General features: G+C 37.6%; 2 protein-coding genes across 2 annotated transcripts in view; one reads left to right on the top strand and one right to left on the bottom strand.

Moving 5' to 3' along the window:
* Positions 1–1,353: 1,353 nt before the first annotated feature.
* Positions 1,354–9,583, bottom strand: LOC148299867 (ribosome biogenesis protein WDR12 homolog). Its single transcript, XM_088275584.1, has 8 exons — positions 9,429–9,583; positions 7,292–7,591; positions 5,878–6,018; positions 4,589–4,764; positions 4,046–4,107; positions 3,343–3,592; positions 2,863–2,992; positions 1,354–1,638 (listed from the first exon to the last, which is right to left on the bottom strand). Exons 1-8 carry the CDS (start codon positions 9,485–9,487, stop codon positions 1,500–1,502), a joined length of 1,257 nt encoding a protein of 418 aa, XP_088131710.1. The 5' UTR covers positions 9,488–9,583; the 3' UTR covers positions 1,354–1,499.
* Positions 9,584–9,785: 202 nt separating this feature from the next.
* The window catches only part of l(2)05287 (WD repeat-containing protein l(2)05287), a 37,869-nt gene continuing 32,151 nt past the window's right edge, over positions 9,786–15,503 (top strand). Inside the window, exons 1-3 of the mRNA XM_088275559.1 lie at positions 9,786–10,280; positions 13,600–13,807; positions 14,428–14,717. Of these exons, the coding sequence (XP_088131685.1) occupies positions 10,153–10,280; positions 13,600–13,807; positions 14,428–14,717 (626 nt within the window). The 5' untranslated portion in view covers positions 9,786–10,152. The remainder of the gene's footprint in view (positions 10,281–13,599; positions 13,808–14,427; positions 14,718–15,503) is intronic.

Raw genomic sequence — 15,503 nt, 5'->3', positions numbered from 1 at the left:
CGGGACCTCCAGTACAGTAAACGAGCGTGCTGATCATTACACTACGGAGGCGTTCAACTCCTATTGCAAATCGGATTATATAGGATAGAATATTTGAAGTCCGATGTATGCAGCAGTACTAGTGGTGTACGTTCACACAGAGAAGTGCAAGAGATATAAAAACATCTTTAAAAAAAGGAAATATATTTTTAATAAATTACACTCAATATGAACGGATGTTCAATGATGGGCAGAATGATGAACGTTGCAGTGTAAAAAGTGATCACTTAACCCAGCCAGTGCCAGGTCATGAGCTCTGGGATGCTCAGACTTCCATGATGGTGCATAGAGTTTCACACTGGATTGACAGTGTTCACTTGATGGTTACTTAAGGTGATCAGTTCTGTATTCCAGATTCTTGGATCTAGGAGTGGAATATATTTGATAGGATACATATGACATGTGTGATGGATGACATATCGCTCACTCCTTTCAACAACGTCATATATCAAAAAACTTGATTTTTCAGGAGATCGTCTTTAAAGTTTAAGAATATAATGAAATGTATTAAAAATAAACATCAAGCCACTCATTGAACTTTTTATTGTGCAACAGATCTTTTTAGGAAAAACCTGAAGGTTTTTTCTCCATTTGAAAAATATTTAGTTTATTTAAAATTAAAATTCAACAATACCTTTTCTTCAAAATGCAAAAACAACACTTTCTGCCCTGTAGCGGGTAAATATTAAGTTAAAAATATGCCGCTTTTGCTGGGATATACTACATTTTCTGGGCATTCCGAAAACATGCATAACTGAAAATTGCACATTTTCGATTTATGACATTGTTGAAAGGAGTGAGCGATATGTGATAGATGACATATCGCTCAAGCCTTTCAACAACGTCATATATCAAAAAACTAGATTTTTCAGGAGATCGTTTTTTAAGTTTAAGAATATAATAAAATGTATTAAAAATAAATATCAAGCCACTTATTGAACTTTTTAATGCGCAACGGATCTTTTAAGGTGAAACCTAAAGGTTTTTTCTCCATTTGAAAAATATTTTGTATATTTAAAAAAATAATTAAACGACACATATTCTTCAAAACGCAAAAACAACATTTTCTGCCCTGAAGCGGGTAAATATTAAGTTAAAAATATGCCGCTTTGCTGGGATATACATAGTACATTTTCTGGGCATTCCGAAAACATGCATAACTGAAAATTGACGATTTTCAATTTATGACATTGTTGAAAGGAGTGAGCGATATGTAGAATACATAAGAGTTATGTATGGGTGAAGGAAATTATTACTTAACGGGAAAAAAAATGGAGGAAGGTAGAAAAGGAGAAAAAATAGCAATGACCAAAGTTTATCCATTGTCCTGTACTACAATCATTGACAGTTTTGTAGGTGTTTTTATTGTTATTTTTTACTTGTTTTTTTCTTCGAATAATTAGTATGTATCCTTGACATGTGATTTTATAAATATGATGGAGATATTTTTTAAATATATTTTACGTTGAGGACGGTACTTTAGATTTGTATATTCTGAGAGCATTGTCGGCACCTCCGGAGAGTAGTAATTTTCCCGACCAATCACAGCAGAGCGCCTTATCCGTGTGGCCAGACAGCTCGTAAAGTGCAGCATTGGGACTAAAAAAAATAATATAATATAAAAAATATATTTTTATATGTATACCGTAGAACGGTGCTACTTGAACTTTGATGTGTTACTTGAGCCCAATACAAAAATTATTTAGATCTGTATTTGGTCTACAATAATGAACGTATCGCCTTGATTTATTGTTTTCCTGACAGGTGACACTTATTGTCACGATACGTTCATTCTTGTAGACCAAATACAGATTTAAATTTTTTTTTTTACTGGGCTCAAGTAACACAACAAAGTTCAAGTAGCCCCGTTCTACGATACATATATAAAAGGTGGTAGGACTACGATGGACAATGCTTCAATGAAAAGTGGTATTTTAAGCAGCCGAGTCCAACTCTCTAGCGTCCTTCAGTGATCTTCCAGGTCTCGTGAACTCCAGGCAATGTAACCAATGGTATAAATACCATAGCAGATAGAGAGGGGGCGAAAGGCTAGTTTCCAGCGCCATAAATTGAATACACTCAGCCAAGGCAAGGTGACTCTGACAGAAAAAGGGAAAACCCCTTGCCTTCTCTGGATTTTCAAGACATATCTCCCTAGAACATCATAAATGTGAATGGGAGAACAGAACGAAGACAGAACAACCAAAAAAGATCAGAACCTAAAATGTGCATGTACGACTAGATGTATGGATGTGAAGGAAGCTAGGAGATTGTCAGAACTGACGAGTGTGTGTGTGCCATCTTCTCTGCAGAGAAACGGTGTGATGGTAGTAATAGTAGTAGTAGTATATATCGATCACTCCTTTCAAGAACGTCATATATCAAAAATCGTCAAGTTGTGCATGTTTTCGAAATGCCCAGAATATGTACTATATCCCAGCAAAAGAGGCATATTTTTAACTTAATATTTACCCGCTACAGGGCAGAAAGTGATGTTTTTGCATTTTTATGAAAAAGTATTGTTTAATTATTTTTTTTTAAATATACTAAATATTTTTCAAATGGAGAAAAAACCTTCAGGTTTTACCTAAAAAGATCTGTTGCACATTAAAAAGTTCAATAAGTGGCTTGATATTTATTTTTAAAACATTGTTTTATATTTTTAAACTTTAAAACCGTTCTCCTGAAAAAACAAGTTTTTTGATTTATGACGTTCTTGAAAGGAGTGAGCGATATGATCTCAGCATCTGGCATCATCAGACAAAATACATCCACGTTTCACTCGCAATATTCGTAAAGGAACGTAATAAGCGAAATCCTCACCTTCTGATGTCCCACATCTTGAGGAGCATGTCGTGTCCCGCAGAAAGGAACAGGTGCTCCTGGTTGGGGGCCCAGCGGACGGCGGAGACCCACCCCAAGTGGCCCCTCGTAGTCACCGTGGGAGCATCAACTGAAAAGATAAAACAACATATTACAGATCAGATTTCTAACAATGAAGTATGTGAATATAATCCAGGATTAAAATAGAAAGAGTCATTTGAATTACCTAATGTCCAAGTGACTCTGAAATCTAGCTACGGCTTATGCAACACCGCTTATCGTGACTCTTCATCTTCAGGTCTAAATATTATATTTAGACCTGAAGATGGTAGCATAGATTTCGAAACTAGTCATTATAATAAAATAAATAAACTCAAGTGATAAAAAACAAGCGTTTTTCTTTTATAATTATTTGCAAAATATGAAAATAATGTTCAAATTTTGGACCAGACACATAACAGACTGGCGCTTAGATCTCACCGTTGAGTCGGTGATCGTAGACGCGCACGACGCGGTCCGCGGCGGCGGTGACGAGCAGCCCGTTGTGGGGCGACCAGTCGAGGCAGAAGAAGGGCTTGCTGGCGGCGATGGTGCGCGTGGGCGCCTGCAGCTCCGCGTCCCACAGGCGCGCCGTGTGGTCCCACGAGCAGGACGCCAGCAGCGCGGGCCCGCCCACCCAGCGGAGCCCGCTCACCGCCTCCCGATGCCCGCTCAGCGTGCACGTCGGCGACTGGGGGTTAACAGAATAAATAAAATAGTATTTTGTATATTGAAAGCATTGATAACTTTGTGGTATGGTAACAAAACACTCTCCTTATCATCCATTGTTTACTTTGTGTAATACCACTTTTATAAACACTTATTCTTGACTACCAGTTTAGGAAAATCATTTTATCCTCAGGTCATTAGAATAAAATTATTACGATTTGACATTTGTATAAAAATAAAATTTTGAAAGAGAGAAAGAAGACAAATGAATCACAATGGGAATATTTTTAAAAGGGGACTCAAAGTTGAAAATTAGTTGGCTATTTATTATGGGTAAGTCTTTATTTAGATAAAGTCTTTGTTTATATAATCTAGAAAAATCAGAAATAAATAAAGCAATCAACAAAGAAGTACTAAATAATGGAGAATGTTTTTTAAAATGATTATTCAAAAAAATAAATACAAATTAACACACCCTTGGTTTTCCTTGTTCTGTTTTTGCCTTTTTACTGGAACTTTCATCATCATCTTGTAATTCTGAAAAAAATATTGTAAACATCCAAATTATTACATTTTTTACACAAGCTATTGCATTGTAAATACACAGAATTCCATATTCTTCTCCATCCATGTTGAGATGTCAATATTATACACAGCCGTTTTTATGAAGAATCGCTTGGGGGGAAATTATTTTATTTGCATATGAGGAATGATATGATTTTGGATTTGTCAACATCAATCAGAAAATCACTTTCCTCGCAAACACCATATACCTTTGACACCAGCTCCTGCAGATCTTCTCTACTATCGGCAAGAAGCACAGCATCGTCAAATCTATCATTTAATGCCAATATATAAACCTTTCAATTCTTTCATGCAATTATCAACAAGTGTAGATTAAACAGCCACGGTGACATTGCACATCCCTGTTTAACATCCATAGAGTTGCCAAACCAAGGTGAAAAAGAACTATTGACCCTTACCCAAATTGACATATTATAGAAATAATAACCCTTACTTGCACTCCACAGTTTGATGGTATTATCCCAGCTGCCCGTTGCGAAGATGCTGCCGTCGGGAGCGACTGCCACGGACTCCACGCTCTTGTCATGCCCTCGACACGCCACCACGCACTCCACTGAATTGGACACAATGTCCCATTCCCATATCATGGCAGTTTGGTCGTGTGAACCGCTGAAATGTAAATCGTTTAGTAATCAACTTAAAAAAATATTTGTAAATTACAAATAAATTCAATTCATGTATTAATTTTAAATCAAACACAGATTTTTGAGTCTACTAAGTTGTATTTTATTAACAAAAACACAAAAAAATTAATACTGTGAAAATTGTTTCGACATTTTCAAATTTGAAAATGCCATAACTAGGCGAAACAATTGTCACAATATTAATTTTTTATGCGTTTTTGTTAATAAAATAACACTAAATAGACTAAAAAAATTTGTGTTTGAGTTCTGGAGTTCTACAAATTAAACGCCAAATCAATAAATAAATAATAAAATTTAAATTAACACCATGTTATTGGAACACATATAGAAAGGTTTTTTTTCTTCTTCTTTGTCCTGTCGGTTGTTTACAGAACACATCAAAATATAGGTTTGAAAATAGGTTTTTTCTGATAGCAGAGAAAATCTGCAGGCGCTAGTGACATAAGTGTAACAATGTGTGCGAGGAAAACAATTTGCTGATGAATGTTGACAAATCTGAAGTTATGGTTTTTAAAGAGATGAATGTAGATCAGGGTATAAAATATTAGTGAATAGGAAAATTACGGAACAGGTAGATGATTTCTTATATTTGGGAAGCATGTTTTCTAGGGATGGAAATATTTATAAAAGGAGTGATTGGTGCACTGAAATCAGTTATAGCAAATAAAAGCCTAACAGGGAAAACTATACTGGCAGTACACAATGGAGTCCTGGCACTAACCCAAATGTATGGAAGTAAAACATGCAGTTGCCAAAAAAAGGATGAAAGTACACTGAATAAAGTGAAGTTAAAATACAATCTCTCAGACGAATGTGCTGCAAAACGATGCATGAAAGATGATGTCTGAATCTCAAATCAGGAAAACATGCAAGGCTGATATAAGTTAAGAGGTAAATCAATACGATACTTTATTAATGAATTGGCCATTTCGCCATATCAACTCACAATCTACAAGAAGAAATCACTCTCATTCATCCAATGCATAAACCAATTCCTTAAAGAAAGCGATATTTAGATTTACGCATAGATCGAGATCGAGGATACATAGCACAGAATATAAGTTGAGAGCGTATCTACCTGATGAAGATTCCCGTTGTATCGGAGAGACTGACCCACGCCACGGCCTTGACCGGGGATGTGTGTCCGGGAATGGCCAGCTTGTGGACTCCCTTGGTCGTCCACAGGTGAACGCTGTTGTCGTAGCATCCTGTCACTATCCTAAAAGAATGACACAATATTATAATACACTTCAGGCGGGAAAGGTATTGGCCGTGCCGGCTTCATTTCAAAGGCAGAAAAGAAGGAATTATCCAATGTTTTTATAAGAATATTATATACCGATCTCTTTGTTAAGGTCTTAACTACAGTGGAACCTCTCATAACAAGCAATTCGCATAGCAAGCAAAATAAATTGTGAAAAAGTTGCCCCCTAATGAGCGACATTTCGCATTAAAGCCTTTTAAAGAAAGGGTAAGTCCTTTGATCAATCAGAACCTAAAATCTGGCGGTGTCAAAAGTCTGCGTAATCGGAGGGCATGTATGACTAGATGTATGGATGTGAAGGAGGCGAGGAGTGTATGTCAGGACAGAAGAGTATGGCGTTCCATCCTCTCTGCCTATCCATGCGGAGAAACGGCGTGATGGTAGTAGTAGTAGTAGTAGGTAAGTCCTTTTTTCACGGCATTCACTTGTAAGCCAAGACTTTCGCGCTTGTCAAAATAAATAATGTTTTGCTTAACAAGTGTTTTGCTTAGCGAGTAAAATTCTAGAACAAATTATGCTCATTTCATTATGAAAGGTTCAACTGTATATGTGCATAATTTTCAAATCACAAGGCAAGTCTTCTTTCATATTTATCTTTGAGTCTTTTGTGTATATCATGTATTTCAACAAAAGGACCTATATCATTGAATATCTAATACTTGAAAGGCAATGCATTTGAAGATAAACAAAATAAGTAATTTAGAAAACATATTCTGTTATTGCAAAAATTAAATTCCTGGAATGAGGGTTTTATGAGCTTAAAACAGGAAATGAATTTATGTCTCTGTTCAGGCCCATTCAACTCCTATGAGCTAGCGAGTGAGAGATGTCGGGTGTATTTCGTGAAAGCAGGTACAGGTAAGTACAGATAGGGGCAGATTGTAATACATATTTATTTATTTTACAAGTGCATTTTAGTATTTGAGAATTTTTTATTAAAATATCTTTATAATTTTTTTATTTTGGTTGGTTGGAAGATATTGCTTTTTAGCAATAAGCCCGCCAATGTACTTTTTTATTTTCTGTACATGAAGTTTGAATAAATAAATAAATATAATCTTCTAAAACATGGCGATTTAAAACAAATGAAAAAAATTCAACAAAAATTCATATCCGAACAATTTCAACACACTTTTTTTTAATATCAATAATTAAAACATTGTTTGAAATAAAATTCAGAATATACTTAAAACAAAATTAATTTTCAAGAAGGAAGTTTTCAACTCACCAGGAGGATTTGCAGCTAACAGAGGCGACCCAATCATCGTGGGTCAAGCAATCTAAAGGCTTCGGGGCAGGTACCCTTTCCAAATATTCTACATCCAAAGTGCTTTCAGTGTTGCCACCCTTCGCCTTCAAGTGTTCCAACAGTGGCAGGCGCAGGAGTTCGCCGCATACGAGAAAATCAAATTCCACTTTTTTTAGTTCCGCATTTGAATTTTCCTTCAGGACAGCTTTCACCAATGAATTGAGCCCACTTGTGTTGACTTGCGCATCAATTGCGTATGGTACGTCAGGAATTGCATATCTGAAAGACAAAAATTACATTTTGATCAATGTAAACACACTATGGACGGGAAAGGTATTTTTACCGTTCGGTCGATTGATGCTTAATAACGGAAAGGGTATTTTTACCTTCTGCGCCGGCCTCATTTCAAAGTCAAAAATGAAGGAATTACATACTCAATGTTTTTATATAAATATTATATACCAATCTCTTTTTTAGGGCCTTGACAATATGTAAATAATTATCAAACGCCGTCGCCAGCGATCCGCAGGCGTAAAAAAACACACGTCTGTAGTGTGTTAGTAGGAAAAGTATTCAAAATAGTCCATTTCCTCAATTCTCACCAGTGTGAATTGTCTTTAGTTAAAATATTTACTTCTATTAGAAATAAATAAAAACAAAATATGTTGCGTATGCTGTTTTCAGACCATATTCATGCATCACCAGCGGTCCACCGGCGTAAAAAAAACACACGTCTTTAGTGTGCTAATAGGAAAAGCATTTAAAATAGTCCATTTTCTCAATTCTCAACACTGTGAATTGTCTTTAGTTAAAATATTTACCTCTTTTAGAAATAAATAGAAACAAAATATGTTGACTTATGCTGTTTAGAGACCATATTCATGCATAGTATCTGTTGAAATATTCTTGGAAAAAAGAAGTGTCAAGTCTTGTCAAGTGTTGTCAAGTGTCAAGTCAAATCATCATGTTATTCTATAAATTTATGAGGCGAATGTAAGTGGAAAAAAGAGCAGAGGAAGACCGAGAAAAACATGGCACGATCAGGTATGCCAAATACTTGAAAGTGGTCAGGTTAGGAGTCGTAACAATCGGCGGGTATGTATGAGGAGATGCATGAACGTGGAAGAGGCGAAGAATGTTTGCAAAGACAGAGTGGTGTGGCGTTCTATTCTCTCCGCCTACCCCTGCGGGGAAGCGGCGTGATGGTTAGTTAGTTATGTTATTCTACAAATTTAATGCCAAATCAATAAATGAGTATAAATAACTAAAAATATCACTGAAATCTACGTTCAGACATTAAATAATTCATTTATATAATGAAAAATTATGATTGTTTTACTAAATTATGCAATGAAAAGATAATCCCACAAAAGATTTCAAAAAGTCGTATTCTCAATTTATTATTTCAGAATTGTGAAAGGAGTCTTTTTTTAAATAACCTAACGTCCAAGTGACTCTGAAATCTAGATACGGCTTATGCAACACCGCTTATCATGACCCTAATAAGGCTTCAACTTTTTAAGTTTTATAGCGTATGCCTACTTGTGAGTGGATTTACTCTTTAGGTTTAACGTTACTATAATTTCATGTAATTCATGAGTGAAAATTCTAGGCAAAAACACTCGCTGTGATCTCCAAAGGAGTCATTTTAATCTAAAGATTGATCTCGTAGTCAACTTCATGTTTTGTTCTTACAATATGAATATCCATCTTTTATTTTGATCAATTAATATAATTACATGTTATACTGTGAAGTAATTAGATTTTAAAGATTAAATACATGTATGAGAAATTTCGATTCAATCCTGAAAATTCTGGGATCACGGAATTGTATTCCTTAGTCGTAATATTGGATTTATACATCATAAAGTGGGGCAAATGAGGTTTGTAATGATGAGAATTTGTGGCATAGCTCAGAAACCACAATAAAAAGCTATCATCCTTCCAACCAATGGCGGTAAAAACTATTGTTATTGATATATGTGTTGCCCTGGCTACAATTGAACCAAAACCTCTTACATATAAATTGAAAGATTTTTACTGAATAGGTCAAGCAATTTTTATGAGCTGATGAATAAATGAAAACATAGGACAATAATTGTTTCAAGTAGCTTACTGCGGCTGTTTCGTTATGAACCGTATTTGTAGTTGTGTGACCGGAGTTTCATCTGCCATTATGAAAATTACTTGGTAATACACTTAAAATTTAAACGTTGTTTTTAACCTAAAATAATGTTTCTACTGGTCCCGACAGAAACGCGTAGCAATTTCAAAACTCAGTACCACGTGCGAGTAAATGTCAAAACTTTAAATATTTTTTCTATATGGCAGCACTTTCAATTTTGTAAGTTTTTTTTTTGGAACACAGCCTTTCGCGTGGAAATCTTGATTTAGTTTACAAACGAAATATTTTGAAATAATTTTTAGCTCATTTTTATGCCAGAATCGCTTTATAAATATTTAATTTAAAGAATATGAAATATGTTTTAGGTACATATTTTATTTTTAATAACTGGCAGCATTATTTTGACGTTTCTAAACATGCGTGCCGGATATTTGCCGCCTTAAGCTCAAAAGATATTTACTAAGATTCTTTTATCCTTATTCCTCCTACGCAATTTAAGGCTTATTGAAAAAGACAACGCTATCTATTAAACGAAATAGAAGTACATTTTGTTATGCGCTGTCCTTGTTTTTCAATCTCGTTTTGAATGTTCAAATTCTTGCAATTTTTTTATGAGCTTATGACCTATACTTAATATATTCTATGGCATGTGACATGCGATCATAACCTGAAAATATATTTTGTATTGTCTAAATTTTAACCGATCTGTCAAAATATGGTGTGCCTTCCTGTAGAAATGGATGAAGAAGTCGAAGAAATACTCGATGATAATGACTACGCGGTGAAGAAGAAAGGCGGGAGAAGTCTTATTGATAAACCACCAGTGTTTTCCCCAGATGAAACGTAAGTAACACACAAATATTTAGAAATCTGATTATTTTCATTTCATAAAAAAAAAAAACAATTTGAATTTTTAAAATGCAGTCTGATGCTGTATCCAAAAGAAAGTAAACCATAGACTTAGCTCTTATTATTGTTTTGCTAACTAACTAACTAACCATCACGCCGCTTCCCCGCAGGGGTAGGCAGAGAGAATCGAACGCCACACCACTCTGTCTTTGCAAACATTCTTTGCCTCTTCTACATTCATGCATCTCCTCATACATACCCGACGATTATTACGACTCCTGACCCGGCCGCTTTCAAGTATTTGACATACCTGATTGTGCCAAGTTTTCCTCGGTCGTCCTCTGCTTCTTTTTCCAACTACATTCGCCTCATAAATTTGTTTAACCGTTCTTTCTTCACTCATACGCTCCACATGTCCAAACCATCTCAACACACCTTTCTTAATTTTATCGATAATGCTTATCTCAGCCTTACATTCTTTCCTTATTTCATCATTCGAACATCTATCAAACATCGTTTTGCCACACATTCGTCTGAGGGATCGCATTTCGACTGCATTCAGTCTGCTTTCATCCTTCTTTTGCCAACTCCATGCTTCGCTTCCATACATAAGGGTTGGAACCAGAACTCCATTGTACGCGACGCGGCGACTAGGCAATCGCGCCGCAGCACAAAGTACTGTAGATGCCGCAGGTGCTGGCGTCAGCGCAGAGCGGCCGGGCAAGTCTCAGTCCGCGGCCGCGCTCGACGGTGAATCTACCCGCGTAGAGATCCACCGAAAGCCCAGAGATCCCTTGCGATCGCCGGCGAAGGCGGTATGTAGCACCGGCAGTCGCAACCTGCACGCAGCAGGCAACCGGGTCGTAAGTCCGGTATCGCTCCGTCGGGTCGTCGCGGCGGCTCCGTCGTCGTCCAGTCCGGGTGCAGTCAGCTCCAAAGTAAATCCGAGTCCAAGTCCAGGGGGTAGCGGCGGTCGAATGTTCCTGAGGGGCGATGAGTCCGGGCGGGCAGCGAAGTCGGGAAGAAGCGGGGCGGAGAGAAGAAAACGCAGCGGTAGTCGGTCGAAATCTGATTTATTAAGCTGAATGTAGCCCTATATATACCCGCTCTGGGTGCCTCGCCGTAGCGCCGCCCGGCCGTGCCTGACCAATCGCGGAGGGGGGTATGTCCGCCAATCACGGCGTAGAGGGAGCGAGGGCATTCGCGTACCGTCTCCCTCTAGCACGTATAAGGACATCCCCACTCCGCTACTTCGGCGCAGTCGAGCGCGCACCCTGAGCAGTATACAGTTTACAATTTATTCAGTCTATAATAATCTTAAAAATAGCTTAATCTAACCTAGAGCTATTTCTCTCCTCGGTATGGGCAAAGACCACCCCCGAAAGCGACACATTTCAGTCTTTATTGAGGGGGTAGTACATTGCTAACACATACCGAGGTCCCTAAGCTAATTAATTCTATTTCTAAATCTACATTTTCTTTACGTCGGCTACATCCATTGTGTACTGCAAGTTTAGCTTCCGCTGATAGATTTTTATTTGCTAAAACTAATTTTAGTGCACCATTCACTCTGAATAATAAACAATGTATCATATAATATCACAGCGAAACCCTCTTGAGCTAGTATTTGACTAAAATGGCTTTACATAAATTATCTGTACATTTCATAACTATATAAATTAAAATTATTATCATTGTTATGATTATTGTATTTTGCCTGATCAAATCATATTTCTTCTTCTTCTTCTTATTTAGGCCTTGCGGCCTGTTTTTAAGAGGGATTAGCCTCCTGCGACGTCGATTCCCAGCTATCGGCCCATCTCTTTGGTGGTCTGCCCGGGAGTCGTCTACCATGGGGTTGGCCGTACAGTGCGATGTGGGGGAGTCTGGATGGTTCCATTCTCCTCACATGCGCATACCATTGTCTTCTTCGTTGCCTTCCCCACCTAACGACATCTTCGATCTCGCATATTTCCCTGATCTTGGCATTTCTGATTCTATCTCGATGACTCTTGCCTGTCATGCTTCTCAGAGTCTTCATTTCTGACACTCTAAGCGCGTTTATTGTGGCAGCGGTGTCTGCTCTACTTTCGATTCCATACGACATGATGGGTCGGACACAAGTTTTGTATATCTTGATCTTGCTGCCGATCTTCATCTCATATTTCTTCATGTACCAATTAACGTACAGTAAACTCGAAATTACTACTACTACTACTACCATCATGCCATTTCCCCGCAGGGGTAGATAGAAAGGATGGAACGCCACACTCTTCTGTCCTGACATACACTCCTCGCCTCCTTCACATCCATACATCTAGTCATACATGCCCTCCAATTACGCAAACTTTTGACACCACCAGATTTTAGGTTCTGATTGATCTGATAGTGCCAAGTCTTTTTCAGTCGTCCTCATTCTGTTTTCCCGCTCACATTCGCCACATATATTTTCTTAGTCACTCTCCCGTTATCCATTCGCTCCACATGTCCATACCACTGTAAAGAACTCTTCCTAATCTTTTCAATTATTCCTTGTTCAGGCTTACATTATACAATGATTTTCCACACATTCGTCTGAGGGAGCGCATTTCAACAGCTTTCACTCTGCTATCATCCTTCCTTTGCCAGCTCCATGTTTCGCTTCCATACATTAGTGTCGGAACAAAAGTCTTAAAAATAAAATGTTTTATTCGGAAAAAATATATGTTAAATTTCTTTTCATTGCCTTATTTATACAGTTTTGCCGCACATGTCATGGTTTTTCTAAAGAGATGAATGTAGATCTGGGTGCATAATAGTAAATGGGGAAATTTTGAAACAGGTAAATGATTTCGTATATTTGGGAAGTGTGGGAAATATTGATAAAGATACAGAAAGGAGAATGAATGCTAGGAACATAGTGAATGGTGCAGTGTAATCAGCTATAGCAAATTTAAAAAAAAAGCTGTGTCGGGTTGTGGTCCCGTGGTTAGTGTCGCGGACTCTTGAGTCAGAGTTTCTCGATTCGAACCCACTCCTATTTCTTTAACCACAATTTGATACCTATTTCTAATGAGCCGCTTAGGCTCACATAAGTAGTATGAAATTTAAGCATTTTTATAAATAATAAAAACACACATATTTCTCTTTTCTTTAAAAAAAATAATTAAGAATAAATATAAGATTAAAGCCTATCAGAGAAAGCTAAACTCGCAGTACACAACAGAGTCTTGGTACCAGTGGAAACAAAGCCTGGACTTGCCAAAAGAAGTATGAAGTTTGCTTCGATTCCTCCTATATTTTTTATTCAAACTGGTGCAAATTTAAATTCCAGATGCTTGTTCATCATATCAGGAAGAGGAGTCCAGATTTACGATGTGGGAACCGGAGAGTTTGTGCGGTCGCTGAAGGATAAGGAGAACTCGTTCCCCATCGTGGGGATGGGCTTCCCTCCTAACGAGGACAGGACCCTGGTGACATGCACCGAAGACGGGAGTGTAGTACTTTGGAAGTGGCATGCCGGCGTACAGAGTTCTAAACTGGTGAACTTTATTTATCATATTCTCAATAATAGTAATATTTAAAGCATTTACTTAGTGGTTAGTCATTTTTGCTTTTATATATATTTTTTTACATGAAATGGTAGTAATATTAGTATATAACCGACCACTCACCGAGATTTTAATGTCTACCAGTTTTGAGACGTACCCGTCTCTTCGTCAGGACAATCACTACAACAGCATGCAAACAATACTACCCGTCACCACTATAGCATTATTCACACACTTAAAAACTACACAAAAAGTTTATCACATATTTTTTTATCATTTCGAATCAGCTAGTATTAATGCGAAATTTGTGATTGAATAAATTTGTGTCAAATGACATTGGCAATTGGAGTAATTTATACAAGTTTGTAAAATGAGTTTGTCCATCTCCGCAGTGTAATGGTCAGCACGCTCGGATACCGTATTGGAGGTCCCGGGTTCGATACCCAGGGGGGGGATTGCACCATTGGGTTGCGGATAAGGGTTTAAAGAAGAAAAGTCATCTCAAGTCGAGACACCAGTAATATTGATATATCATTCGTATGGGGATCAATCCAATGGGGATAAATAATAATAAATTCAATTCCTTGAATCTGATTTCTGTTTTCTTACAGGCGCTCAGCATTCCGGAAAATTCCCGCCTTCTCTCGTTTGATCTCATCTCGGCTGATACAGCAGTGATTGGGTTTCTGGAGCCCAATAAGACCAAGGCCGCCGTCGGAGTGATAGGCCTGCGGGAGCCGGGGGGCCTACAGCGAGCGGCATTGCGGAGGATGAACTCCTACATCGGCCCGCGCTGGAGAGTGGCTGTTGGATGGTGCGGGGAGGACGTTGTGGTCGCTGTTTCTGAAGGATCCCCCTATGTAAATGTGTTCAGTGCGAATGATCCGACTAAATGCATGTGGTGAGTTCTGGCTCTTTATATAATGAAAAAATAACAACGATTTGTTTTTTCTACTTTTATTTTATTTACTGACATCAGACTGTTGGTACCATCAGGGCTGGAATTAAGTTTTTAATTTAAGTTTTACTTAGTAAATACCACTATTTCTTAAAATCTACTGTATTTTGATGGATTCATCATCATTTGCAAACACCATACAAAAATTAAAAATAGATTGATTTTACCACAAAGTGACTGTCGAATCAATTAATGAAATTACTAGATTATGTATTTTGCCAGTCAGTTGAATCTTGCTTCTATTTGAGATAATAAAAATAAAAACAAAATATAATTTTTGTATCAGTTACAGTAACATTGAATTTCTATCAATAGTACAATCTATCCAATTGACCAGTTTGAAGAAAGACGTTGACAATTCATTTTTCATTTGAACCCTTGTCCGCACCCCAATGGTGCATAGGGCACTGTGTCATATAAACGCAGTGTTATCTTGATCGTTAACACACGAAGGAAAGGTGATCAGCCCTCCACTTCAGGTACCAGTCCAGGATAATATTGAATAAATATTAAAGTGAAAAAATCACTTATATTTATTAGACCCCCCGCTGGGAATCGAACCCGGGACCTCCAGAACGGTAGCTGAGCGTGCTGACCATTACACTACGGAGACGAACACACTTATCGACATAAATAATTGCTTAATTAATTCCGTAGCAGGGGTAAGCAGAGAGGATAGGCTGCCACGCCACTCTATCTTTGCAAAGGTTCTTAGTCTCTGCTACTCTG

The sequence above is a fragment of the Brachycentrus maculatus genome, unplaced genomic scaffold (assembly GCF_059751285.1).
Source record: "Brachycentrus maculatus isolate JH-2025_06_01 unplaced genomic scaffold, ASM5975128v1 h1tg000913l, whole genome shotgun sequence".
NCBI classification, from domain to species: domain Eukaryota; kingdom Metazoa; phylum Arthropoda; class Insecta; order Trichoptera; family Brachycentridae; genus Brachycentrus; species Brachycentrus maculatus.
The sequence above is the reverse complement of the archived record's forward strand: the minus strand, read 5'-3'. Positions and strand labels throughout refer to the sequence as shown.